Source organism: Callorhinchus milii, unplaced genomic scaffold (genome assembly GCF_018977255.1).
Source record: "Callorhinchus milii isolate IMCB2004 unplaced genomic scaffold, IMCB_Cmil_1.0 Scaffold60, whole genome shotgun sequence".
Lineage (NCBI taxonomy): Eukaryota > Metazoa > Chordata > Chondrichthyes > Chimaeriformes > Callorhinchidae > Callorhinchus > Callorhinchus milii.
This window is the reverse complement of record NW_024704801.1, coordinates 227,250-254,564: the sequence shown is the minus strand read 5'-3', so window position 1 is coordinate 254,564 and position 27,315 is coordinate 227,250. Positions and strand designations below refer to the sequence as shown.

General features: G+C 45.0%; 3 protein-coding genes and 1 non-coding gene across 5 annotated transcripts in view; all 4 read right to left on the bottom strand.

Moving 5' to 3' along the window:
• zanl (zonadhesin, like) overlaps positions 1 to 13,767 on the bottom strand; it is a 31,520-nt gene extending 17,753 nt beyond the window's left edge. The window contains exons 1-28 of one of the 2 annotated variants that reach the window (XM_042345556.1): positions 13,709 to 13,767; positions 13,394 to 13,535; positions 13,104 to 13,300; positions 12,624 to 12,765; positions 12,245 to 12,486; positions 11,838 to 11,986; positions 11,585 to 11,713; positions 11,253 to 11,391; positions 10,938 to 11,079; positions 10,648 to 10,844; positions 10,168 to 10,309; positions 9,789 to 10,030; positions 9,382 to 9,530; positions 9,129 to 9,257; positions 8,797 to 8,935; positions 8,482 to 8,623; positions 8,192 to 8,388; positions 7,712 to 7,853; positions 5,113 to 5,354; positions 4,411 to 4,559; positions 3,865 to 3,993; positions 3,123 to 3,261; positions 2,731 to 2,872; positions 2,171 to 2,367; positions 1,464 to 1,605; positions 769 to 885; positions 542 to 666; positions 138 to 283 (exon numbers count right to left, since the gene is read on the bottom strand). In XM_042345556.1, the coding sequence (XP_042201490.1) occupies positions 138 to 283; positions 542 to 666; positions 769 to 885; positions 1,464 to 1,605; positions 2,171 to 2,367; positions 2,731 to 2,872; positions 3,123 to 3,261; positions 3,865 to 3,993; positions 4,411 to 4,559; positions 5,113 to 5,354; positions 7,712 to 7,853; positions 8,192 to 8,388; positions 8,482 to 8,623; positions 8,797 to 8,935; positions 9,129 to 9,257; positions 9,382 to 9,530; positions 9,789 to 10,030; positions 10,168 to 10,309; positions 10,648 to 10,844; positions 10,938 to 11,079; positions 11,253 to 11,391; positions 11,585 to 11,713; positions 11,838 to 11,986; positions 12,245 to 12,486; positions 12,624 to 12,765; positions 13,104 to 13,300; positions 13,394 to 13,535; positions 13,709 to 13,711 (4,292 nt within the window). In that variant the 5' untranslated portion in view covers positions 13,712 to 13,767. Of the gene's footprint in view, positions 1 to 137; positions 284 to 541; positions 667 to 768; positions 886 to 1,463; positions 1,606 to 2,170; positions 2,368 to 2,730; positions 2,873 to 3,122; positions 3,262 to 3,864; positions 3,994 to 4,410; positions 4,560 to 5,112; positions 5,355 to 5,500; positions 5,643 to 5,731; positions 5,929 to 6,021; positions 6,164 to 6,340; positions 6,480 to 6,672; positions 6,802 to 6,925; positions 7,075 to 7,332; positions 7,692 to 7,711; positions 7,854 to 8,191; positions 8,389 to 8,481; positions 8,624 to 8,796; positions 8,936 to 9,128; positions 9,258 to 9,381; positions 9,531 to 9,788; positions 10,031 to 10,167; positions 10,310 to 10,647; positions 10,845 to 10,937; positions 11,080 to 11,252; positions 11,392 to 11,584; positions 11,714 to 11,837; positions 11,987 to 12,244; positions 12,487 to 12,623; positions 12,766 to 13,103; positions 13,301 to 13,393; positions 13,536 to 13,708 lie in introns of those variants that run through there. The other variant, XM_007912218.2, reaches the window with a different exon arrangement.
• trnav-aac lies at positions 4,898 to 4,975 on the bottom strand. The gene is given in 2 exon segments: positions 4,898 to 4,934; positions 4,939 to 4,975. It is a non-coding gene; the product is annotated as a tRNA-Val (tRNA).
• A 267-nt stretch (positions 13,768 to 14,034) lies between the features above and the next one.
• LOC121851574 (zonadhesin-like) lies at positions 14,035 to 16,862 on the bottom strand. Its single transcript, XM_042345550.1, has 6 exons — positions 16,800 to 16,862; positions 15,970 to 16,146; positions 15,239 to 15,380; positions 14,685 to 14,926; positions 14,292 to 14,440; positions 14,035 to 14,167 (listed from the first exon to the last, which is right to left on the bottom strand). Exons 1-6 carry the CDS (start codon positions 16,860 to 16,862, stop codon positions 14,035 to 14,037), a joined length of 906 nt encoding a protein of 301 aa, XP_042201484.1.
• Positions 16,863 to 17,195: 333 nt separating this feature from the next.
• Positions 17,196 to 25,026, bottom strand: LOC103191137 (zonadhesin-like). The gene is made up of 12 exons (XM_042345549.1): positions 24,916 to 25,026; positions 23,421 to 23,491; positions 22,193 to 22,339; positions 21,410 to 21,669; positions 20,953 to 21,037; positions 20,355 to 20,495; positions 19,537 to 19,725; positions 18,902 to 18,996; positions 18,150 to 18,231; positions 17,782 to 17,838; positions 17,492 to 17,548; positions 17,196 to 17,251 (listed from the first exon to the last, which is right to left on the bottom strand). The coding sequence occupies exons 1-12, from the start codon at positions 24,993 to 24,995 to the stop codon at positions 17,196 to 17,198; spliced, it is 1,320 nt and encodes a 439-aa protein (XP_042201483.1). The 5' UTR covers positions 24,996 to 25,026.
• Positions 25,027 to 27,315: the final 2,289 nt, after the last annotated feature.

Here is a 27,315-nt window from a genome sequence, read left to right as displayed (position 1 = left end):
TTGACTAACAACCAGGTTCCTATTTACTGCTAGGTAAACAGAGGCGTGTGGAGTAAGGAAACTTGCCCAACGTTTCGCCCTGCCGGGAATCAAAGTGAATGCAAAGAGGAGAAACTGGGTGGATAAAAGCGACTTACGTTGGAACAATAATCTCCAGGTAATGGTTCCCATCCCAGCGGAGAGTCAAGCCAAAGGAGGTCTGCACCACCACGTACTGGCCGCTCTGAGAGATGGCTGTCTTGCTGGCTGTCTGGTAGGGCAGGCGAATCCTCTTGTCATTGACCTGTGAGGGGAGCGAACGATACACACACACGTCAAGGATGGCACAAGTGAGATTATTCCCTTGTTACCAGTGAGTCATTGAACCAAAGAGGTTCTCAGCTGGAGACAACCCAAGTTAATCTTTTGAAATTAGATCGTGGGTCATATAGACCTGTCTGCTCCCTCCACTCAGCAGGATCCAACCTGCTCCACTTCCCCCTCCCGGCCCTGCCAGCCCCACCATCAGCGGTCAGGCCTTCAGCCTGTTGTTGTCACTAACCAGTGTCCGTCTGCTCTTCATGAGGGTGATGGTGGATCCCTGCGTTGTGAGGTAGATCTTCTTCAGGTAGGAGACTCCCTTCTGACCTCTCTCCTCATTCTTGCCTTCAACGGTAAACCAAGGTCCTGGAGGACAGAAAGTGGGAGAAACAGAATGAGTGAGAGAGAGAGGCAAGAGGAGGAGAAGGATGGAGAGATGGAGTAATCTGAGCAGAAGGTTGTGCTTACCGGTCTGATTCTCACACGATCTGGCCAGCGTGTATGTACAGGTGCCCATGAAGGCCAAAGATCTCTTGTCAAAGCTGTAATAGTGGGGATCTCCAGAGATGTAACACGATTCAAATCCTGGGGAAAGAGAAAGGGTTAGAGAGGTGACAAACACAATGCATATCACCCAGCCGTGGCCTTGTGCCCGTGATTCTCATCATCTCTGAAGGATCATTTACACATCGCCCCTCATGTGGGATAGAGTCCCGGAGAGCTTCACAGTGACGGAGCCTCACAACGAGCCAAGGGAGAGAGGGAGGGGAGAGGTGACCGTAAGCTTGATCAAAGAGGTCTTTAGGTGGGATTTGAGGATGGGGAGGAAGGGAGGGGGCAAGGTGGAAGGATCGAGGGAGAAAGTTCCAGATTTTCGGGGTGCAGTGGCTGAAGGCACGGCCACCGATGATGGAGCGGAGGGCACAAGGGAATGAACAGGAGGCTGGAGCCAGCCAAACAGAGTCAGCGGGTGATGGGAGTAGGGGGGTAAGCGAATCGGATAGGCATTGCGGTGCGAGGGACTGAAGTGACTTGAAAACGAATGAGAGGATCTTGAAGTCGAACCGTTCGGTGATTGGGAGCCAGTGGATCAAGGTAAATCTTCTGAAAGGCTCTGCGTGAATATCATCATTTGTTGTTATTGTGTGTGGCACGTCTCTTACCTATTGGGTGGCAGCCGTGAATGCCATTGACAAGGCCGCAGTACTCTTTCTCTCCGCACTGCCAGTCGCTGCAGGTGGTCACGTTGCTCCCCTGACACTCGCACTTCTTTGAGCAATCGGGTGTAAAGAAGTCATCGCCGGTCTGTGGGGTTCAGGAGCAAAGGATTAATAATAATAATAATAAGCCTTACATTTTGATAGAGCCTTATCACAAGTTTGCGACGTCTCAAAGCGCTTCACATAATATACTGTAAAGTGTAGTGACTGTATATATTTTGTGGGCGAATATGGCAGCCAATTACGTACAGCAGTGTCCCACAAACTGTCGTGCATTGAGTAACCACATTATTTTTTTTTAAAGGGATTATTACCCCCGGATAAACAATCCGTCAATCGACTAACAACAAGCAGATGGGATGTTGATTTAATATCTCATCCAAAGAACAGCAATATCTCACCCCAGCGCCTTGGGACTTCCTCCCGACTTGAAAGGAGCTGTACAAATGTAATTTGTTGTTGTTGGTACCTCCAAAAATGCAACACCCCCCAGTGCTGCACTGGAGTGTCGGCTTAGTTAGACTATGCGAGTTTAAAGTCCTGATATGGGGCTTGCATCCACAACCTTCAAAATTCATGAGGCGATAGTGCTACAGACTGAGCCAGGCCGACACCAGACGACATGATATATAGTAAACTTCTGGCCATACCTGGTAGTAATCACCATTGTAGAAACATCCACATTGCTGCTGAGGCACACACTGGTCTCCGCTCTGCACAAATCCTTGGTCACACTCACAGCCCTCGGCACAGGGCTCGTCACACGTTGGGGGTCTGGGGTTGACGCAGGTGGCTGGACAGGCCGACGCACACGGATCATAGTGGCTGTTGGCTGGACAACGAAGAGCTGGAGACGGAGAAGAATTGATGTTAAATGATAATAATAATTCTTGCATTTCGAGGGCAGGTAGTAAGTGGAATAGTACTGCTGCTACTACTCATAATCTTTGCATTTAATATTGGCCCTTATCATGTCGTTGAGACGTCTTCAAGCGCTTCACAGAATATATTGTAAAGTGGACTCTGTATTTTGTGGGTGAAACGCGGCAGCCAATTGTGCACAGCATATCCCACAAACAGTCGTGCATTGAGTGACCAAATTATTATGTTTTTTGAAGGGATTACTATCCCCGGAAAAATGATCCTCCAATTGACTAGCAACCGGATTCCTACTTACTGCTAGGTAAACAGAGGTAAATATAGTACGTACGGCAGAACGTGTCGTTTCTCCAGGAGTCGATGGTGATGTTGCGTTGCTGACACTCATTGACATAGGCCTCCAAAGCTTCGCACAGCTCTGTCTTACTGCCGTCCAGCTCACACATGTCGTACACACAGTCGTTGAAGAAGGACTGAGACAGGAGAAGCAGCAGTTAGAGGGAAATGGATCTTCAGTTTCCATCAGGACAACAACCACAACAAATAACATTTACACAGCGCCTGCCTTTCAATTTGCATTGTATTGTGCAATGTACATCCGCGTGCGCTGTGTGACTGTGTATGTATACACATCTGTGTACGTGCATTGTTCTACATGCCTGCATCCATGTGTGCACAACATTGGGAATACTCGCTATTGATATTGCGGCTCTCTATAGTTACCGTGGGGCTAATCTTGTAGTGACAGGCGGCAAATGGACCGAACGGATCCACCAATATCCCACAGTATGCAGGTCCCTGGTATTTCTCAGTCTCTTCTTCACTGCATTCCGGTTCCACGTCACTGCCTGAAGACGTGCAGCTGTAAAACAATGAGCCAAAGTTTTAGTAATTTGATCCCTCAGCGGGCTGCCATTCTACAAACTCCCTGCATGAACACTGTGTAACCGTACTGGTACCATGCAATAATAACAATAATCCTTGCATTTGATTTAACACCTTCTCACGTCTTCGAGACGTCTCAAAGCACTTCACAGAATATACTGTAAAGTGCGGCGACTGTATATTTTGTGGGCAGCCAATTGCGCACAGCAGTGTCCCACAGTCTTGGATTGAGTGACCAAATTATTATTTTTTGAAGGAAAAGTGATCTGCCAATCGCCTAAAAAACAGGTTCCTACTTACTATTAGATAAACTTGTCCAACTTTTTGCCCTGCCTGGGAATTGAACCCAAGTCCTCTCACTTGTGAGGTGAGTGCACTGAGTTACAGGACTCCACGTGTCTGCTTCCTCAACTAATGACCCGAATGCAATGAATATACCCCCTTATAATGCAGGCTCTGATTTTATGATCCAAACCTTTGTGTTATAACAAGATGGTCTCCAGTCGTGTTTCTAACTACTGCAGTCAATTTGCGCCCAGCACAGCAACAGCTAACGCCCTCCATCCTGCGGGTTACTTACTTCTTGTCCACATTCCAGCTGTTCCCAAAGTCGTTGACATTCTTCACCAACTCTCCTGTGGGAGTCTTGAAGTCGTCAAGTGGGTTTGTATTGTAGTCACCGCACAGACCACACAGCTCACCAGAATAGCTGTAAACAGACAACACACATCAAGCTGTGAGTTCAGTGTGCACGAGAGTGTAAGGACAGTGTCATACAACAAATGCCATTTACAAAGTGCCTTTCACGTCGGGAGGACGTTCCAAGGCGCTGGACAGTCAAGGAATCCGCACCCGAGCTGGTGGTTAGGGATCAGGAGGGGTGGAGAGCAGGTACTGTAGGGGTAGGAGGGTGACCGAAGGCTCGGTTGAAGAGAAGGATCTTGAGACGGGTCTTGAAGGAGGCAAGGGAGGGGGCGAGGCGGAGGGACTGTGAGATGGAATTCCAAAGTGTGGGGGCGGAGAGGCTGAAGGCCCGCCCGCCAATGGTGGGGGGGGCAAGGCGGTTAACACTGATATACCCAACCTCCTCACTGTAAGACTCTTTTTCTCGATGAATTACACTCACTCGTTTGGCACTTTGACCTGGGCATTGTGGTTGCCATCATATCTCACAATCAAGCCGAAATCTGTCTCCACAACAACATGTTTGCCGTTTTGCTTGATCGTGACTCCGGACACTGGTTTGTTGGGCACCGTCACAGTCTTGTCATTGACCTGGAACAAAGCACATCACTCATCAGATTTCAGCATTGACTGCCTGCCACCTCCTCAATCACTTTGCCTTCAATAACAAGCACAGATGTGAACTAGCCCTCAATGACATCTGGAATGACCACAGGAAATGATGGCGAGACCTCAATACTATACTGTATCAGATAGACAATTAGAAAGTCATTCACTAACCTCTAGAATATTAATAATACTTTTTTGAAGGGATTATCATCCCCAGAAAAAAAAGCAATTCGTCAATTGACTGACAATGGAGTTCCTACTGACTGCTAGGTAAACAGAGGTGTGTGGGTATGGAGAGCAAAGGAAAATTGCCCAACATTTCGCCCTGCTTGGGAATTGAACCCAGGTCCTCTTGCTTGTGTGTTAGGCAAGTGCTCTAACCACTAAGCCACAAGACTTCACAGACAGAAATAAAAGTACACAGCACATTTCCCTCAGCTTACTTTAACGACACTCCTCATCAGTCAGCAGAAAGTGGGTCACATTGAACATTAGACGTCTCCCAGACAGGAAGGGAGGGGCGCTCTTTTCTCACCTGGACAACTTTCTTCTTGAGTATGGACACGGTGATCCCGTACACCTGCACATAGACGGCTTTCACATACGACACAGTTTTTTTCCCGTTCCTATGCTCGTTGGATGCGTACACAGCGAATGGGGTCTGTGTGGAGTTGCAGGTCTGGGACATGACGTACGTACAGTTTCCATGGAAATTAAACTTCTTCTTGTCAAAGGAGGTGTAGTGGGGATCTCCAGATGCAGTACATGTGGATGAACCTAAGGAGGTAACGGGGAAGTTCACACTGTTTAGCGTTTGTCTTCTTGTTGAATTCTCTCCCAGGGACAAAGGAAAGAAGCAGCAGCGAATTTGATGGAATGTTCGAAAGGATGTTAATGACGGTTAAAGTGTTGGCCCTCTTTACCTTTAGGGTAACAGCCCTGAACACCACCTTCACTGCCACAGTACTCGTCCGGATCACAGCTTGTATCTTTGCACTTGATGTTGTTGCTTGACTGACAAGTACATACTTGGTCACAGGCCTTAGACCAGATCACCTCACCTGGCTAGAACAAGGAGAATTCAATCAGAAATACAATGTACTTGGCGCCTGAAATTAATTTCTCAGATTTGCAAGAATTCCTTGTGACATTACCTGATATTCGGTTCCGTTGTAAAAACAGCCACATTGTTTTTTGGGCACACACTGGTCTCCGCTCAGTACAAATCCTTTATCGCACTGACAGCCTTCCACACAGGGGAGGTCGCAGGAAGGAGGTGTAGGGTTAAGGCAGGTGGCTGGACAGGCTGACGTACAGGGTTCGTAGTGGCTGTTAGGTGGGCATGTGAGAGCTGGAGAGAACAGGCACAGAGAAGCATGTGAAGAATCGCTGTTTTAAAATTGATTTGGCGTTTACGCTGATAATCACTCTCATTGGTACGTACGGCAGAAGGTGCTGTTTCTCCAGGAATCGATGGTGATGTTGCGTTGCTGACACTCATTGACATAGGCCTCCAAAGCGTCGCACAGCTCCGTCTTACTGCCGTCCAGCTCACACATGTCGTACACACAGTCGTTGAAGAAGGACTGTTGGAAGAAAATAGATTGGAGCTTCAGATGTTGATGCTTCTCATAGTGAAGACACATGAGTCTCTTGGTGATAATCACAAGCTCTTTATGTCACAAGTTTGGGCGGTGAGGTGAACGGGAGGAAATGAATGAAGGAATGAAAGAAAAGGAGCTAAGACAAGGAAGTGGACATACCGTGGGGTCAATTTTGTAGTGACAGGCAGCGAAGGGGCCGAATGGATCCACCAATATCCCACAGTAGGCAGGTCCTTCATATTTGTCTGTCTCTTCCTCAGTACACTCTGGGTCCACATCACTGTCAGTCTTGGTGCAGCTGGGTAGTAAGGCAAACATTTTAAGCCAACATTAGCCAACACAGAGAAGGTTGTATGTTCATCTCTTTCGCCAATCCTGCTTGATGTTGTCCAGAGGGACAAGACATTCTTTAACTGAACATATTAACCAACTTATTCGTGTACTTCACAGACCAAAGAAACCAGTATCGTCTTCAAAGCTTTTAAACTTACTTGTCGTCCACGTTCCAGCTGTTCCCAAAGTCATTGACGCCCTTCACCAGCTTTCCCTCACGAGTCCTGAAGTCATCACTGGGGCTTCCATTGTAGTCACCGCACAGGCCACACAGCTCGTCAGCGTAGCTGCACAGAGATAACATAACGCCTTTAGCTGTGATTCATACAGACGTGAAATATGCACAGAACAGAAAGCAGATGCAACTTCAGAGTGTCATTGTTATTAGCAACGAGTCCTGAAGTGACTTACTCGCTGGGAACCTTGATGTCCATGTGATGATTGCCATCGTATCTAACGATCAGACCAAAGTCAGTCTGTACGACGACATGTTTGCCGGATGGTTTGATGGTGACCTCACGGACTGGGTTGATTGGGACAGTCACAGTTTTTCCGTTCACCTGAAATCAAAACATTGATTAACACAGGTAATCAATATTATTGCTGCCGTTGCTGCAGTAAATAGCCTCAATGCTGTTTAACACAGAGTTGGTTTCCTATTTGAATTAATCGTATGAACAGTTAGAGGGCAGGACAGTTGTAATCTTTCTCAAAGTCACTCGGAATACTGAATGTGGGGTATTGGAATACTGTAGGTGTTGTGTAACTGCTGTCAGTAGCTGAGATTAGGTATTGTGGATGAGGAGCTCTTGTCTCACCTGGACAACCTTCTTCTTGAGTATGGACACTGTGATGCCGTACACCTCCACATAGACGGCTTTCACGTACGTCACAGTCTTTTTCTTATTCCTGTGCTCGTTGGATGCGTACACAGCGAATGGGGTTTGTGTGGAGTTGCAGGTCTGGGACATGACGTACGTACAGTTTCCATGGAAATTAAACTTCTTCTTGTCAAAGGAGGTGTAGTGGGGATCTCCAGATGCTGTACATGTGGATGAACCTGAGGGTGAAGTTCACACTGTTTAGCTTTACATTTCTTGGTGAATTCTCTCCCAATGACAAAGGAAAGAAGCAGGAATGAAATGATGGAACATTGGAAAGGAAGTTAATGACGGTTAAAGTGTTGGCCCCGTTTACCTTTAGGGTAACAGCCCTGAACACCACCTTCACTGCCGCAGTACTCGTCCGGATCACAGCTTGTATCTTTGCACTCAATGTTATTGCTCGACTGACACTTACACACTTGGTCACAGGCCTTAGACCAGATCACCTCTCCTGGCTGCAAACGGAGAAATCAATCAGAATTACACCACCACCACCAACTTGCATTTATATAGCACCCCTCATGCAGGGTAGCGTCCCAGAGCGCTTGACAGTGGCGGAGCACGATGCCAAACTGGGGGGAGGTGACTGTAGGCACGGTCGAAGAGGAATGTCTTCTGGAGCGATGTGAAGATGGGGAAGGAGAAGGCAAAGCGGAGGGATTGAGGGAGAGTGACTACAATGACTGGAAAGAAAAAACTAAATGCAAAAACCTGCAACAAAACCGATGCAATGTCCAGCGCTTAATGCCTGAATTTGACTGCTCAGATTTGCAAGAATTCCTTGTGACATTACCTGATATTCGGTTCCGTTGTAAAAACAGCCACATTGTTTTTTGGGCACACACTGGTCTCCGCTCAGTACAAATCCTTTATCGCACTGACAGCCTTCCACACAGGGGAGGTCGCAGGAAGGAGGTGTAGGGTTAAGGCAGGTGGCTGGACAGGCTGACGTACAGGGTTCGTAGTGGCTGTTAGGTGGGCATGTGAGAGCTGGAGAGAACAGGCACAGAGAAGCATGTGAAGAATCGCTGTTTTAAAATTGATTTGGCGTTTACGCTGATAATCACTCTCATTGGTACGTACGGCAGAAGGTGCTGTTTCTCCAGGAATCGATGGTGATGTTGCGTTGCTGACACTCATTGACATAGGCCTCCAAAGCGTCGCACAGCTCCGTCTTACTGCCGTCCAGCTCACACATGTCGTACACACAGTCGTTGAAGAAGGACTGTTGGAAGAAAATAGATTGGAGCTTCAGATGTTGATGCTTCTCATAGTGAAGACACATGAGTCTCTTGGTGATAATCACAAGCTCTTTATGTCACAAGTTTGGGCGGTGAGGTGAACGGGAGGAAATGAAGCAATGAAAGAAATGGAGCTAAGATAAGGAAGTGGACATACCATGGGGTCAATTTTGTAGTGACAGGCAGCGAAGGGGCCGAATGGATCCACCAATATCCCACAGTAGGCAGGTCCTTCATATTTGTCTGTCTCTTCCTCAGTACACTCTGGGTCCACATCACTGTCAGTCTTGGTGCAGCTGGGTAGTAAGGCAAACATTTTAAGCCAACATTAGCCAACACAGAGAAGGTTGTATGTTCATCTCTTTCGCCAATCCTGCTTGATGTTGTCCAGAGGGACAAGACATTCTTTAACTGAACATATTAACCAACTTATACGTGTACTTCACAGACCAAAGAAACCAGTATCGTCTTCAAAGCTTTTAAACTTACTTGTCGTCCACGTTCCAGCTGTTCCCAAAGTCATTGACGCCCTTCACCAGCTTTCCCTCACGAGTCCTGAAGTCATCACTGGGGCTTCCATTGTAGTCACCGCACAGGCCACACAGCTCGTCAGCGTAGCTGCACAGAGATAACATAACGCCTTTAGCTGTGATTCATACAGACGTGAAATATGCACAGAACAGAAAGCAGATGCAACTTCAGAGTGTCATTGTTATTAGCAACGAGTCCTGAAGTGACTTACTCGCTGGGAACCTTGATGTCCATGTGATGATTGCCATCGTATCTAACGATCAGACCAAAGTCAGTCTGTACGACGACATGTTTGCCGGATGGTTTGATGGTGACCTCACGGACTGGGTTGATTGGGACAGTCACAGTTTTTCCGTTCACCTGAAATCAAAACATTGATTAACACAGGTAATTAATATTATTGCTGCCGTTGCTGCAGTAAACAGCCTCAATGCTGTTTAACACAGAGTTGGTTTCCTATTTGAATTAATCGTTTGAACAGTTAGAGGGCAGGACAGTTGTAATCTTTCTCAAAGTCACTCGGAATACTGAATGTGGGGTATTGGACTACTGTAGGTGTTGTGTAACTGCTGTCAGTAGCTGAGATTAGGTATTGTGGATGAGGAGCTCTTGTCTCACCTGGACAACCTTCTTCTTGAGTATGGACACTGTGATGCCGTACACCTCGACATAGACGGCTTTCACGTACGTCACAGTCTTTTTCTTATTCCTGTGCTCGTTGGATGCGTACACAGCGAATGGGGTTTGTGTGGAGTTGCAGGTCTGGGACATGACGTACGTACAGTTTCCATGGAAATTAAACTTCTTCTTATCAAAGGAGGTGTAGTGGGGATCTCCAGATGCTGTACATGTGGATGAACCTGAGGGTGAAGTTCACACTGTTTAGCTTTACATTTCTTGGTGAATTCTCTCCCAATGACAAAGGAAAGAAGCAGGAATGAAATGATGGAACATTGGAAAGGAAGTTAATGACGGTTAAAGTGTTGGCCCCGTTTACCTTTAGGGTAACAGCCCTGAACACCACCTTCACTGCCGCAGTACTCGTCCGGATCACAGCTTGTATCTTTGCACTCAATGTTATTGCTCGACTGACACTTACACACTTGGTCACAGGCCTTAGACCAGATCACCTCTCCTGGCTGCAAACGGAGAAATCAATCAGAATTACACCACCACCAACAACTTGCATTTATATAGCACCCCTCATGCAGGGTAGCGTCCCAGAGTGCTTGACAATGGCGGAGCACGATGCCAAACTGGGGGGAGGTGACTGTAGGCACGGTCGAAGAGGAATGTCCTCTGGAGCGATGTGAAGATGGGGAAGGAGAAGGCAAAGCGGAGGGATTGAGGGAGAGTGACTACAATGACTGGAAAGAAAAAACTAAATGCAAAAACCTTCAACAAAACCGATGCAATGTCCAGCGCTTAATGCCTGAATTTGACTGCTCAGATTTGCAAGAATTCCTTGTGACATTACCTGATATTCGGTTCCGTTGTAAAAACAGCCACATTGTTTTTTGGGCACACACTGGTCTCCGCTCAGTACAAATCCTTTATCGCACTGACAGCCTTCCACACAGGGGAGGTCGCAGGAAGGAGGTGTAGGGTTAAGGCAGGTGGCTGGACAGGCTGACGTACAGGGTTCGTAGTGGCTGTTAGGTGGGCATGTGAGAGCTGGAGAGAACAGGCACAGAGAAGCATGTGAAGAATCGCTGTTTTAAAATTGATTTGGCGTTTACACTGATAATCACTCTCATTGGTACGTACGGCAGAAGGTGCTGTTTCTCCAGGAATCGATGGTGATGTTGCGTTGCTGACACTCATTGACATAGGCCTCCAAAGCGTCGCACAGCTCCGTCTTACTGCCGTCCAGCTCACACATGTCGTACACACAGTCGTTGAAGAAGGACTGTTGGAAGAAAATAGATTGGAGCTTCAGATGTTGATGCTTCTCATAGTGAAGACACATGAGTCTCTTGGTGATAACCACAAGCCCTTTATGTCACAAGTTTGGGTGGTGAGGTGAACGGGAGGAAATGAAGCAATGAAAGAAAAGGAGCTAAGACAAGGAAGTGGACATACCATGGGGTCAATTTTGTAGTGACAGGCAGCGAAGGGGCCGAATGGATCCACCAATATCCCACAGTAGGCAGGTCCTTCATATTTGTCTGTCTCTTCCTCAGTACACTCTGGGTCCACATCACTGTCAGTCTTGGTGCAGCTGGGTAGTAAGGCAAACATTTTAAGCCAACATTAGCCAACACACAGAAGGTTGTACGTTCATCTCTTTCGCCAATCCTGCTTGATGTTGTCCAGAGGGACAAGACATTCTTTAACTGAACATATTAACCAACATATTCGTGTACTTCACAGACCAAAGAAACCAGTATCGTCTTCAAAGCTTTTAAACTTACTTGTCGTCCACGTTCCAGCTGTTCCCAAAGTCATTGACGCCCTTCACCAGCTTTCCCTCACGAGTCCTGAAGTCATCACTGGGGCTTCCATTGTAGTCACCGCACAGGCCACACAGCTCGTCAGCGTAGCTGCACAGAGATAACATAACGCCTTTAGCTGTGATTCATACAGACGAGAAATATGCACAGAACAGAAAGCAGATGCAACTTCAGAGTGTCATTGTTATTAGCAACGAGTCCTGTAGTGACTTACTCGCTGGGAACCTTGATGTCCATGTGATGATTGCCATCGTATCTAACGATCAGACCAAAGTCAGTCTGTACGACGACATGTTTGCCGGATGGTTTGATGGTGACCTCACGGACTGGGTTGATTGGGACAGTCACAGTTTTTCCGTTCACCTGAAATCAAAACATTGATTAACACAGGTAATCAATATTATTGCTGCCGTTGCTGCAGTAAATAGCCTCAATGCTGTTTAACACAGAGTTGGTTTCCTATTTGAATTAATCGTATGAACAGTTAGAGGACAGGACAGTTGTAATCTTTCTCAAAGTCACTCGGAATACTGAATGTGGGGTATTGGACTACTGTAGGTGTTGTGTAACTGCTGTCAGTAGCTGAGATTAGGTATTGTGGATGAGGAGCTCTTGTCTCACCTGGACAACCTTCTTCTTGAGTATGGACACTGTGATGCCGTACACCTCCACATAGACGGCTTTCACGTACGTCACAGTCTTTTTCTTATTCCTGTGCTCGTTGGATGCGTACACAGCGAATGGGGTTTGTGTGGAGTTGCAGGTCTGGGACATGACGTACGTACAGTTTCCATGGAAATTAAACTTCTTCTTGTCAAAGGAGGTGTAGTGGGGATCTCCAGATGCTGTACATGTGGATGAACCTGAGGGTGAAGTTCACACTGTTTAGCTTTACATTTCTTGGTGATTTCTCTCCCAATTGCAAAGGAAAGAAGCAGGAATGAAATGATGGAACATTGGAAAGGAAGTTAATGACGGTTAAAGTGTTGGCCCCGTTTACCTTTAGGGTAACAGCCCTGAACACCACCTTCACTGCCGCAGTACTCGTCCGGATCACAGCTTGTATCTTTGCACTCAATGTTATTGCTCGACTGACACTTACACACTTGGTCACAGGCCTTAGACCAGATCACCTCACCTGGCTGCAAACGGAGAAATCAATCAGAATTACACCACCACCACCAACTTGCATTTATATAGCACCCCTCATGCAGGGTAGCGTCCCAGAGCGCTTGACAGTGGCGGAGCACGATGCCGAACTGGGGGGAGGTGACTGTAGGCACGGTCGAAGAGGAATGTCTTCTGGAGCGATGTGAAGATGGGGAAGGAGAAGGCAAAGCGGAGGGATTGAGGGAGAGTGACTACAATGACTGGAAAGAAAAAACTAAATGCAAAAACCTGCAACAAAACCGATGCAATGTCTAGTGCTTAATGCCTGAATTTGACTGCTCAGATTTGCAAGAATTCCTTGTGACATTACCTGATATTCGGTTCCGTTGTAAAAACAGCCACATTGTTTTTTGGGCACACACTGGTCTCCGCTCAGTACAAATCCTTTATCGCACTGACAGCCTTCCACACAGGGGAGGTCGCAGGAAGGAGGTGTAGGGTTAAGGCAGGTGGCTGGACAGGCTGACGTACAGGGTTCGTAGTGGCTGTTAGGTGGGCATGTGAGAGCTGGAGAGAACAGGCACAGAGAAGCATGTGAAGAATCGCTGTTTTAAAATTGATTTGGCGTTTACACTGATAATCACTCTCATTGGTACGTACGGCAGAAGGTGCTGTTTCTCCAGGAATCGATGGTGATGTTGCGTTGCTGACACTCATTGACATAGGCCTCCAAAGCGTCGCACAGCTCCGTCTTACTGCCGTCCAGCTCACACATGTCGTACACACAGTCGTTGAAGAAGGACTGTTGGAAGAAAATAGATTGGAGCTTCAGATGTTGATGCTTCTCATAGTGAAGACACATGAGTCTCTTGGTGATAATCACAAGCTCTTTATGTGACAAGTTTGGGTGGTGAGGTGAACGGGAGGAAATGAAGCAATGAAAGAAAAGGAGCTAAGATAAGGAAGTGGACATACCATGGGGTCAATTTTGTAGTGACAGGCAGCGAAGGGGCCGAATGGATCCACCAATATCCCACAGTAGGCAGGTCCTTCATATTTGTCTGTCTCTTCCTCAGTACACTCTGGGTCCACATCACTGTCAGTCTTGGTGCAGCTGGGTAGTAAGGCAAACATTTTAAGCCAACATTAGCCAACACAGAAGGTTGTATGTTCATCTCTTTAGCCAATCCTGCTTGATGTTGTCCAGAGGGACAAGACATTCTTTAACTGAACATATTAACCAACTTATTCATGTACTTCACAGACCAAAGAAACCAGTATCGTCTTCAAAGCTTTTAAACTTACTTGTCGTCCACGTTCCAGCTGTTCCCAAAGTCATTGACGCCCTTCACCAGCTTTCCCTCAGGAGTCCTGAAGTCATCACTGGGGCTTCCATTGTAGTCACCGCACAGGCCACACAGCTCGTCAGCGTAGCTGCACAGAGATAACATAACGCCTTTAGCTGTGATTCATACAGACGTGAAATATGCACAGAACAGAAAGCATATGCAACTTCAGAGTGTCATTGTTATTAGCAAAGAGTCCTGAAGTGACTTACTTGCTGGGAACCTTGATGTCCATATGATGTTTGCCATCGTATCTAACGATCAGACCAAAGTCAGTCTGTACGACGACATGTTTGCCAGATGGTTTGATGGTGACCTCACGGACCGGGTTGATTGGGACAGTCACAGTTTTTCCGTTCACCTGAAATCAAACATTGATTAACAAAGGCAGTCAGTATTGTTGCTGCAGTAAATAGTCTCAGTGCTGTTTAACACAGAGTCGGTTTCCATTTAAATTATTCGTATGAACAGATGGTGGGCACGACAGTTGGAATGTTTCTCAAAGTCACTCGGACTACTGAATGTCGGGCATTGAAATACTGTGTTGTGTTGTGCTGTCAGTAGCTGAGATCAGGTATCGTAGTGGATGAGGAGCTTTTTCTCACCTGGACAACTTTCTTCTTGAGTATGGACACTGTGATCCCGTACACCTGCACATAGACGGCTTTCACGTACGACACAGTTTTTTTCCCGTTCCTGTGCTCATTGGATGCGTACACAGAGAATGGAGTTTGCGTGGAGTTGCAGGTCTGGGACATGACGTACGTACAGTTTCCATGGAAATTAAACTTCTTCTTATCAAAGGAGGTGTAGTGGGGATCCCCAGATGCTGTACATGTGGATGACCCTGAGGAGGTAACGGGGAAGTTCACACTGTTTAGCTTTTCACTTCTTGTTACGTCCTCAATAACAAAGGAAAGAAACAGGATCGAAATGAAACATACACATTGGATGTTTTGCCAATATGTCTGGCTAAGTACCATAAATAATATCTCAGGATATAGTATATAGTTTGGGACACAACAGTCAAACAACTGCCAGGATGGTGGAAGTCAAACTGGATGTTCTTTATTTCCAGATATCTGGAGTCCAGTGAGACGGGGATGTAATGTATTTCAGTACTTAACACCAAGAAGGAAATAGCAAAATCTCACTGTACCTTTGAGGTGACATCCATAGACTCCATCTTTGTCTCCACAGTATTCATCTGGGGCGCAGCTCGTGTTGGTGCAGCGAATGCTGAAGTTTCCAAGACAATGGCAAACAGACGTACAGGCATCTGACCAGATGACTTCTCCAGGCTAGAAGCAGGAAAACAAATAAGAATAACTTCCTACAATTAGTGGCATACAAATTACATTGCCTGAGCCTGAAATAATGATAATAATCCTTGCATTTGGTATAGAGCCTTATCACGTTTTCGGGATATCTCAAAGCGCTTCACATTATATACAGTATATACTGGAAAGTGAATTGACTGTATATTTTGTGGGCAAAACGCGGCAGCCAATTGCACACAACTGTGTTCTACAAACAGTCATGGATTGAGTGACCAAATTATCATTTTTTTTTAGGGATTATTGCCCCCGAAAAGCAATCCGCCAATCAACTACCAACTGGGTTCCTACTTACTGCTAGGTAAGCAGAGGGATGTGTGTGGAGTAAGGAAACTTGCCTAAGGTTTCGCCCTAACCTGACCCGCCCAGGAATCAAACCTGGGTCCTCTCACTTGCGAGGCGAGTGCTCTAACCACTGAACGACAGGACTCCACAATGAGGAGAGGAGGGGAGAAAGTTGATGGAGAAAAATTCTTCTTTCCAGCTGGATATTCAGATATAGGAGACAGTTTTTATCAATGGTCTGATGACATCCTCACCTCATAATAATTGCCTCCGTAGTTACAACCACATTGCTCCTGAGGAACACATGCTTGTCCATTTTGGAAGAAGCCAGGGTCACAGAAACAGCCGGCCACGCAACTTGCTGTACAATTCGGTTTTGGGTTATCACAGGTGGGAGGACAGGTGGGACCACAGGGGTCGTAGTGAGAATTGGGTGGGCAGGAATCTGAAACACACAACAAAGGAAATTACAATAATATATAATCGTTGCATTAAATACAGCGCCTTATCACGTCTTCGACACGTGTCTTAAGTGCTTCAGAGGATATACTGTAAAATGAATTAACTCTTATTTTGTGGGCAAAACGCAGCAGCCAATTGCACACAGCAGTGTCCTACAAACATTTGTGGATTGAGTGACCAAGTTATTGTTTTATTTTTTGGGGGAGGGGTTATTATGCCCCAAAAAAGTGATCTGCCAATCAACTCACAACTGGGTTCCGAATTACTGCTACGTAAACAGGTTTGTGGAGTAAGAAAACTTACCCAATGTTTTGCTCTGGCCAGGAATTGAACCCTAGTCCTCGGTTGTGCTACGAAGCGAGTGCTCTAACCACTATACAACAGGACTCCACGAATAAAGAAAGACGCAGTGTCTTAGTGAATGTATGAGTCAATATTCAGCAACTGGTGCTTGAAACGGTTTATAGGCTAATCGTTATCAAGTTGGTTACATGGGTATGTGTGTAGAATAACAGATCCCTAGCAGTGAGTTACAAACTGGAGTGTGATTGAGGGATTCAGGCGGTTTCGATGCACAGAAGAATGTCACGTAACCTCATCCTGGGATATAATTAAGTATCAAATCGTTGCTCTTACCTGGTTTTTTGGTGGTGGTCGGCCCAGTTGGTGGTGATTTTGTGGTGGTTGTGACTCCTGCATCGTAAAGACAATATTACAGGCTGGAATGTAAGCAAGGGATTCAACAACAACAACAAATTACATTTACACAGGGCCTTTCACGTCAGGAGGATGTCCCAAGTTGCTGGACAGTGAGGGATTTGACCCGAGCTGGGGGTTGGGATCAGGAGGGGTGGAGGGCAGGGCTAAGGAGGGTGGCCGAAGGCACGGACGAAAAGGACGGTCTTCAGATGTGCCTTGAAGGAGGCAAGAGAGAGAGCAAGGTGAAGGGACTGTGGGATGAAATGACAAGGGGTGGGGGCAGAGAGGCTGAAGGCCTGACCGCCGATAGTGGGGTGAGCCGGGCAGGGAACTCTATCCTCTGAGGAAAGGGGAGCCGCTGGAGTTTGGTGAGGGTGCGGTCACGGAGCCTGATGCAGGAGAGGACACGAGCTGCAGAGTTCTGGATCTTCTGCGACTTGTGGAGGGAGGAGTTGGGAAGGCCGCAAAGCAAGGAGTTGGCATAGTCGAGCCTAGATGTAACAAATGCGCGGATGAGGGTTTGGGCGGCCTGAAGGGAGAGGCAGGGGATTCAGGCGGTTTCGATGCACAGAAGAATGTCACGTAACCTCATCCTGGGATATAATTAAGTATCAAATCGTTGCTCTGACCTGGTTTTTTGGTGGTGGTCGGTCCAGTTGTTGGTGATGTTGTGGTGCTTGTGGATCCTGCATCGTAAAGACAATATTATAAAATAACATGTCAATTCCTAGGAGTGAATTACAGACCTCTCAACCGGACAGAATGTCATTATTAGGGATTACATATATAGATTAATAGTTCCCTGACAGTGAGTTACAAACTGGAGTGTAATTGAGGGATTCAGGTGGTTTACATGTGCAGAAGAATGTCACATAACCTCATCTTGGAATATAATTAAGTATCCAATCGTTGCTCCTACCTGGATTTTTGGTGGTGGTCGGTCCAGTTGGTGGTGATGTTGTGGTGCTTGTGGATCCTGCATCGTAACAACAATATTTTATTGTAAAATAACATTCCTCGGAGTGAATTATAGACTACCAATCGAACAGGCCGGAATTTAATTTAGGGTTAGAGATTATTTATAGAATAACGGATCGCTGGGAGTGAGTTAATATTAATAACTGGGATCATGCTCTATTACACATGACCCTTATCAGCCTTTGCAGTATTATAGTGTACATAATCCACGTGTTTTGCAGCATAATCCCAGTTATTTGTAAATAACACACTTAAATTAGGATCATATCTAAAAGGCAGTCTGACGCTTGATAGAGAGGAATATCTTACCTGGTTGGCACTTTTCCACACAGAAACTGTCCAAGGCGATGTCTGATTTTGGGGTCTCACCTCGGATACCTTCAATTATGAACTGGAAAATAGCGGATCATTTCAAAATCACTGAAACTCTTTGAAACAGACGGTTAGCAGTAAAGGTGGTCAACTTTCCGCTAATAATAATAATAATCCTTGCATTTGGTATAGCGCTTTTCATGTCTTTGAGACATCTCAAAGCGCTTCACAGGATACAATGTAAAGTTATATTTAGAATAATATGATTGAATTACAGGCTGGAATGTAAACAAGGGATTCAGGTGCTTTAGATGTATGTACAAGGGTCCCACAAAGTCCTGTTACCCCCAAGGAAACTTGCCCAAAGTTTCGCCCTGCCCGTGAATCAAACCCAGTCATCTGGATTGTAAGGCGAGCGCTCTAACCACTAAGCTGCAGGACTCCACAAATAACACAACCGGGAAACGGACAAAATATATCCAGTGAAGTCGTGTCTATCAATAGTGGGGATGAAACCATGTGCCGACCACCAGATTTTAGGTGCCAGAGGATCCTTGAAGTCCAAGTCATTGCTTTCCAGTCAGCAGTTGCTGTAATTTTGCCGTGAACTAATAAATACAAAATTACATTTGCAAAGCGCCAACTAACAGAGGTACTGATCTTGAAGGCTCCTGCTCATCCCGTAAGAAAGCACCTCTTCCCCTTGACCAGACCTTTAATCAGAAACATGTAGCTGAACTTCAGCCTACCTGAATATCTGCGTTTCCTCTATAGATGGCTTCTGCCTTCTTCCAGCCTTGCTTCTGGTCTCCAACCAGGCTGAACAAGGGTTGGCCCAGACCGTCTCCTATTGGTGGAAATAATGATAATCATAATCCTTGCATTTGATACAGGGCCTTAGCACATCTTCAAGACACCTCAAAGCGCTACAGAATATACTGTAAAGTGAATTGACTGTATATATTTTGTGGGCAAAACGTGGCTGCCAATTGCACCCAGCAGTGTCCCACAAACAGCCGTGGATTGGGAGACTAACTTATTATTATTTTTTAACATGTATTTTTACAATTTTTTGGAGGGATTATTCCCCCCAGAAAAGTGACCCGCCAAACAACTGGGTTCCTACTTACTGCTAGGTAAAAATAGGCGTGTGCGGGGAGTAAGGAAACTTGTGTAACATTTCGCCCCTCCCGGGAATCGAACCCAGGTCTTCTCGATTGCGAGGTGAGTGCTCTAACCACTGCAACAACAACAAGATTACATTTGCATAGCGCCTTTTATGTCAGGAGGACGTCCCAAGACACTAAGCTGCAGGGCTCCACAATGTAGTGCTGGAGTTGCCATCCTTCGGCTGAGCTGTTACAAACTGAGGACATGTACATACAACTGTCCTCCACTCCGTACTTGCCTTGTTTCTGTGCATACACATTCAGCTTCATTTGAGTAGCAGTGCCAAACATGTAGTAATAGAATGACAATGTCAGGCACTCGCTTGAAGTGAAGGTTGTACTCTTTAGTAGGCTGATGTCCCCGGGATTCGTCCAGGCGGAGTCCAGCAACAAATATTTACCAACTGCAAGAAACAGGCAATAAAATAGAATCAAATGTAAAGTACTGAATAATAATAATCCTTGCATTTGATATAGCGCCTTATCACGTCTTTGAGACGACGCAGCAGCAACAACTTGCATTTATATAGCACCCTTCATGTGGGATAGTATCCCAGAGACATCGCAAAGCACTTCATAATAATAATAATAATCCTTGGATTTGATATAGCGCTTTTCACGTCTTCCAGACGTCTCAAAGCGCTTCACAGAATATGCTGTAAACTGAATTGACGCTTCACAGGTAGACTGTAAAATGCGACTGTATATTTTGTGGGTGAAAAGTGGCAGCCAATTGTGCCCAGCAGTGTCCCACAAACAATCGTGGATTGTGTGATCAAATTATTATAATTTTTTTAAAGGATTATTATCCCCGGAAAGCAATCTGCCAATCAACTAATAAGCAAGTTCCTACTTACTGCTGGGAAACAGGCGTGTGCGTGGAGTAAGGAAACTTGCTGAAAGTTTCACCCCAACCCACCCGGGAATCAAACCCAGGTCCTCTCACTTGCGAGATGAGCGCTCTAACCAATAAGTTACAAGACTCGAAGACAAACGAAAGAGGAGAAGATGGAGTGGAATAAATGGTACTTACGGCCTGGTTTAGAGTGGTCATCATCTGGCCCAGTGCCGTCAGTCTCAGTCTCCCCTGACCATTGTTCCCACAATGCCAAACCCTCATTAGTCCAGCCACACAGATTGTCCATTTCATCAAACCCACAGCTGTGGATGCAACCTGTTGGAAGAAAAACATGTACTCCACACATGCTATTTTGCCGTCAATGAGAGTCATAGATTGAGTGACCAAATTATTATGTTTTTTGAAGGAATTATTTCCGCTGGAAAAGCGATCCGCCAATTGACTAACAAGCGGGTTCCTACTTACTGCTAGGTGATCAGGCGCGCGTGTGTGTGCAGTAAGGAAACTTGCCTAAGGTTTTGCCCTGACCCACCCGGGAATCGAACCCAGCTCCTCTTGCTTGCGAGGTGAGTGCTCTAACCACTACACGACAGGACTCCACGCAAGTACCTCACAAGCGGATATGGGTTCAGGTTAAGGGAAGCATGAAAACTGGTCTGGTCAGAATCTACGTGCTGGTGAGCTGAGTGCCCTTTCCTCATTCCAACATCCCAATTCTTAAATAACACGATAAGAATCAGCAACTCAAGCCAGTTCCAGAAACAAAACTTACCGGAGCAGGTTCCTCTCCGGATCAAAATATTGTCCAAAGCACTGTCAGCTGAATTCGTGGCCCCTCGAACAGATTCAAAAATCACCTGTTGTATTAGGCAGAGTGTTACACACAAGTAAGGCAGTTCACACAAAGTAGTAACAGCGACAAATGACATTTACGCAGCATCTTTCATTTTGTCCCAAGACGCTGGACAGTCAGAGATTTGGACCCGAGTGGGGGGTTGAATCAAGAAGGGTAGAGTGCAGGGAGGGTAGGGGTAGGAGAGTGGTGGAAGGCACGACCGAAGAGGAGGGTCTTGAGATGTGCCTTGAAGGAGGCAAGAGGGGGAGTGAGGCGAAAGGACTGTGGGATTGAGTTCCAAAAGGTGGGGGGCAGAGAGGCTGAAGGCCTGACCGCCAATGGTGGTATAAAAAAAATAAAGCAACTAAGAAATAGTTAATTCAAACTGCCTTACTTTTATACTAGTTGACGTCATGTAGTTGAGATCGATTGTTCCAAGTAACCAAACATTACTCTGTATTCCTTTTGAACTCCATTTCTTCTCGATGGTCGACGTTTCCACGTAGACATTCAGAGCATTGGTTGAATCAATTCCATACATGAAATATCGGAACTGTACACACACATCTCCCGATACTGTCACAGATGGGCTGTTCAGCTTGGCAGCCTGGCCGTCAGTGAAATCATCAGCCTCTTGGTAGATATAATAACCAGCTGCAATTCAAACACAATGATGTCTGGTCACTCACTCCAACCGTTCATTTATTGGATCATTTCACTTCTTTTCTGCTCATCATCAATAATAATAATAATCCTTACATTTGACACAGCGCCTTATCGCATATTCAAGATGTCTCAAAGCGCTTCACAGAATACACTGTGAAGTGAATCGACTATATTTTGTGGGCAAAACGCGGCAGCAGTGTCCCACAAACAGTCGGGGTTGAGTGACCAAATTTTTTTTTTTTTTGAAGGGATTATTAGTTCTGGAAAAGCGATCCGCCAATCGACGAACACCTGGGTTCCTACTTACCGCTAGGTAAACAGAGGCTTGTGTGTGGAATAAGGAAATTTGCCTAAGGTTTCACGTTGATCCGCCCGGCAATTGAACCCAAGTCCTCTGGCTTGCTTGGCGAGTGCTCTAACCACTATCTTACAGGACTCATAAAATCAAATGAATCACTGGGTTGTTAGGATTATATTCAGAATATCTTCTCAATTAGCGTTAGTCACTTACTTCCATCTGGATAATCTCCCTCAGGACCTGTGATTTCAGTTGGGGTTGAGCCAGAAATTCGTTTCCAATCTCCTTGATCATTCGTTGCTTGAGACCACTCACAGAGTGGCTTTGAATTGTCATTGAAATCACAGAACGTTAGAATATCTATAAGATAAGAACATAAAAATTTGCTGGGTGAATAGATTTGTTCTGAATTTTACCCGCCATTAACTATAGGAGTGGTTCAATATACCAACACGTACGGCAGAAACTAAAACAAGTTATGTATTGGGATCGGTTTGCAATTGGGCTGCAAGTTTACCGTTTATCAAGTCATTACAGAATCAAGGCAAAAGTATTTCAGGATTGAAATTCTGGGTTAATCATAGAATCATAGAATCTTACTGCACAGGAGGAGGCCATTCGGCCCATCGTGCCTGTGCTGGCCCTTTGAAAGAGCTAACAACTCTCTGGGTAAAAAAATGTCTCATTGACTCCTCTCTGATTTTTTTGCCAATTATCTTAAATCTGTGTCCTCTGGTTACCGACCCACCCGCAGAGGAAACAGTTTCTCCCTGTCTACGCTACTCTACTGATGAGTCAGATTGGCTGTAGTAAAGCTGTGGGCAATTTGGTTATGTGGTGGAGATCAGGTTGTGACCTTTAACAGATATCACAAAGATGGAGCATTCATCCAAGGTTGGGTGTAAGTCCAGAGTCTAATATGCACCACCCAGCCCTTCCCAAAACTCTCAATGCTCCCCTCCATGTTGAAATATTTCCCTTAGGACCTTCGGTCATATAAGAATATAAGAATTTGCTAGGCGAAGAAGACTAAAAGTTCCATCTAGTTCGCCTTCCACCATCCTGGCAGTCACTTGACATGTTGTGTCCCAAACTATAATACTGTCTCCCCCGGGTATTATTTTCTAGCAGAAATCTATCTCATTTGTTCTTGAAACAAACAACACTTCCTGCTTCCACCCGGGAACCTGTTCCACACTCTTACTACTCACTCACAGAAGTAGTGTTCCCGCAGATTTGTTCTGTATTTACCCCCCCTTCAATTGCAACCCATGTCCTCAGGTTCTACTGTTCAGTACACGATAAAACAGCTTATCAAGGTCTACATTATCGTCCCTTCAGAATCTTAAAGACCGTAATCATATCACCACTTCTCTTCAGCTTGAACATGCCCAGTTTATCTGATCGCTCCTCTATATTTCCAAGCCTGTACTGTACTGACCTGAGTTAGTACTGGAGAGCTCTGAAACGTTTACTTTCCCATGTGAATTTCTGTCTGGTGGTTTTCTTGGTCTGTGGAGAAAACAACAGTGATTATCTATAATCCCTTAAGGTAAGTAAAAATAATAATAACCTCGAGACTCCTCAAAGTGCTTCACAGAATATATTGTAATGTGAATTGACTATATTTTGTGGACGAAATGCGGCATCCAATTGTGCACAGCACTGTCCCACAAACAGTCTTAGATTGAGTGACCAAATTTTTTTTATATGAAGGAATTATTATCCTGGAAAGCGAATCGACCAACACATATTCTGTGAAGCGCTTTGAGCCGTGTCAATGATGTGATGAGGCACTATATCAAATGTATGAATCATGATATTCAGACACTTGTCAATATGTGATTAAACTGCTTTGTTGGACCTACAGACAAACTTTGATTCTGGTAAACGTGGGTTCTTCACTGGCCCGACGAGGTGAGCTTACTAATACCCTTATCACCTCCAAAGAATTGCAAGTGTTTTTATCCTAAGCTTCAGTGTTTTATGTAGCCCACACTATTAGCGTTTTACATAGTAGTGTTGTCGGGCAATAATAATAATAGTCCTTGTATTTGACATAGCACCTTATCACATCTTCGAGACGTCTTAAAGCGCTTCACAGAATATACTGTAAAATGAATTAACTGTACTCTTTGTGGGAAAGAGTGCATTATATAACCAAGTCATCCAACAAAAAGAAATACATCTAGTTATTAGCAGCAAATCTTATGATTTCAACTGCCTTAAAATTTTATGACAAACTATTTGACGTGATCATTAATAATAATTGTTACATTTAATATGGCACTTACAATAGTACACAAAATATACCTTCAACAACCGAGTTAACGCAAGTATTATTATTATTATTCATTCAATTAATCTCAAAGACAGTCTGTGGCCATTTAACAGAGAATTTTGCTATTTATTTTACAGACTGGATTCAGAATCTTTATCTCCAAATTAATCATTGAAGGGCATATTCCAATTTGACTTCAATAAAACTGCACCGATATGTATTTACAAGCCCAGTGTGGATTCCTGTAGCTTATTTGTTAGAGCACTCGCCTCGCAAGCGAAGGATATGGGTTCGATTACCAGGTAGGGTGAAACTTTAGGAAAGTTCCTGACTCCACACTCCTCTGCTCACCGAGCAGTAAGTAGGACCCCGATCGCTTTTCCGGGGGTAATAATCCCTCCAAAAAATAAATAAAATAATAATTTGGTCACTCAATCCACGACTGTTTGTGGGACACTGCTGTGCGCAATTGGCTGCTGTGCTTCGCCCACAAAAATGTACAGTCGATTCGCTTTACTCTGTGAATCGCTTTGAGATGTCTCAATTGCAAGGATTATTATTATTATTATTATTATTAAAATCAGACCAAATTTCATATAAATCTACAGCTCTCACAAACAACGATAAAAAAAATTCAATGCAGGAGTACACTTACCTGGCTCCCGATGAAAGTCCAATAACACATAGAGCAACTGTGATAATAATTTCTGATTTATAATACTTTAAGCTCCTCATAATTAAATATATCCTAATCAGTGCGCTGCTAGGAGCTAGATGGGAAATGGTGACAGTTGTTTCTGCATATATAGGCAAAGGGGGGATACTTGATCAAAGGTTGATTGCGGTGGTTGGCCTCTATGACGTTTGCTGGAGGTAAATTGCAAGCTCGAGGCGTGTCAGTTAAAAAGACATATTAAAAAAAAAAGCTCTTATCTCAAAGGGTATTTTGGGTGAACTAGATATCTCAATAGGGTATTTGGTAATCAGGGACACAAGTCAAAGAGCCTGTATTGGAAAGTCAGAACCTGTTAAGGTTTCGCCCACAAAATGTACAATATTCTGTGAAGCGCTTTGAGACGTCTCGAATACGTGATAGGCCGCTTAATCAAATGCAAGGATTATTATTATTATTTTTATTACTATTAAGAATCAAAGGTGAAACCACAACTTCAGAAAATTCCCTCTCCCTCTGATTGCTTTGCGGGAGTAATAATCCATCTCAGAAAAATTAATACTAGTTTGGTCACTCAATCCACGACTGTTTGTGGGGCACTGCTGTTCTCAATTGGCTGCTGCGTTTCACCCACAAAATACAGTCAACCTATTTTACAATATATTCTGCAAAGATGCCCTGATATTGGTGATTTCTGAACACTGGGAACTCTGTAATAAATGGTCTCTGAATCCTGATGCACTTTGTTATATAAATTGTAATTACCCCCTTCGCACGTAGCTCATGCGAGTCCTGTAGCTCAGTGGTTAGAGCACTCGCTTTGCAAGCGAGAGACCTGAGTTCAATCCCAGGCAGAGGGCGAAACCTCGGGCAAGTTTCCTTACTCCACACAGAGCCATAATAATAATCCCTCCAAAAAAACAAAACAATAATAAATTGGTCATTTTCAATCTACGACTGTTTGTGGGACATTGCTGTGCGCAATTGGCTGCCGCGTTCGCCCACAAATATACAGTCAGTTCACTTTACAGGATATTCTGTGAAGCGCTTTGAAACGCCTCAAAGACGCGATAAAACGCAGGCATTATTATTATTGCAAATACATGTTGATGTGGTGAAGCCTCGTATCTTACTGTGCTCTCTGCCCTGTTTAGAAGAGTGTTTTTGCAGTGAACATTATTGCCTTGGAAACTGTCACATTCAGCCATAAAAACTTCAGTATACGCACACCCATTCTCTCCTTTTTTGTTCACCAGTAATAAATTGTTTTATTTCCCTGAACATTGTTGTCCACGTATACAGCTGAGCGTGCGTGAGCTTTTATTTTAACATTTATTTGATCCACACCCTCCCAGTGTTTTAACTGGACCAAGTGATAAAGGTCATTTTCTCAGTTTGAATCATTTCAGTGAGTGGGACAAGGTGTTTCCTTACCAATAAAAAGGGTAGGAAATGTACTGCATTTGGAGGCATTGAGGGGGGATTTAGGGTGTCGGGAGTATGACAACAGCGGCCCATATCTCATAGCTATGACATAATAATAATAATTTGGTCACTCAATCCACGACTGTTTGTGGGACGCTGCTGTGCGCCATCGGCTGCCAGGTTTCGCCCACAAAAATATAGTCAATTCACTTTACAGTACATTGCGTGAAGGGCTTTGAGACGTCTTGAAGATATGATAGGATGCTATGTCAAATGCAAGGATTATTATTACATTATCTCTCAACCCAGCCGTGAGCCACTTCCTGCCCCTTACCCTGCCTTCCCAGCTTCTGCTATAAGAACGTAAATTCATAGAAACCTATAGCACAGAAGGAGGCCATTCGGCTCATCTTTGAAAGAGCGACCAACTAGTCCCGCTTGCCTACTCTCTCTCCCCATAGTCCTGCACATCGTTCCTTTTTAAGTGCTTATCCAATTCCCTTTTGAAAGCTATTATCGAATCTGCTTCCACCACTCTTTCAGGCAGTGCATTCCAGACCGTAACAGCTCTCTGGGTAAAATTGAGTCCTCGTCTCCCCTCCGGGTTCTTTTTCCATCTGTGTCCTCTGCTTACCGACCCACCCGCCAGAGGACACAGTTTCTCCCCATCTACTCCCATCAAAACCCCTCATACTTTTGAACACCTCTATTAAATCTCCTCTCAACCTTCTCTGCCCTAAGGAGAGCAATCCCAGCCTCTCTTGTCGCTCTGTATAATTCTAGTTCCTCATCTCTGGTCTGATTCTTGTAAATTTCTGTATGTAAATTATAGGTGTGGACTGATTCCAGCCTAATTACCTTTTTTTTTAAAGTTTATGAGTTGATGGCTGTTTCGTAATGTATCAGTTGGATTGCAGTGAGCACAGCTTCTACACGACACAACCCTCCTATGTCACA

Coding starts and splice junctions, on each gene's coding strand:
- LOC121851574 (XM_042345550.1), bottom strand. CDS start 16,862: ATGCAGGAGTCACAACCACCACAAAATCACCACCAACTGGGCCGACCA. Junction 14,441..14,684: donor TCAAGAAGAAAGTTGTCCAG/GTGAGAAAAAGC, acceptor GTTTGATTTCAG/GTGAACGGAAAAACTGTGAC. Junction 14,168..14,291: donor GACATCAAGGTTCCCAGCAA/GTAAGTCACTTC, acceptor ATCTCTGTGCAG/CTACGCTGACGAGCTGTGTG.
- LOC103191137 (XM_042345549.1), bottom strand. CDS start 24,995: ATGAGGAGCTTAAAGTATTATAAATCAGAAATTATTATCACAGTTGCT. Junction 23,492..24,915: donor GGACTTTCATCGGGAGCCAG/GTAAGTGTACTC, acceptor TTTTCTCCACAG/ACCAAGAAAACCACCAGACA. Junction 21,038..21,409: donor TGACGTCAACTAGTATAAAA/GTAAGGCAGTTT, acceptor CTAATACAACAG/GTGATTTTTGAATCTGTTCG.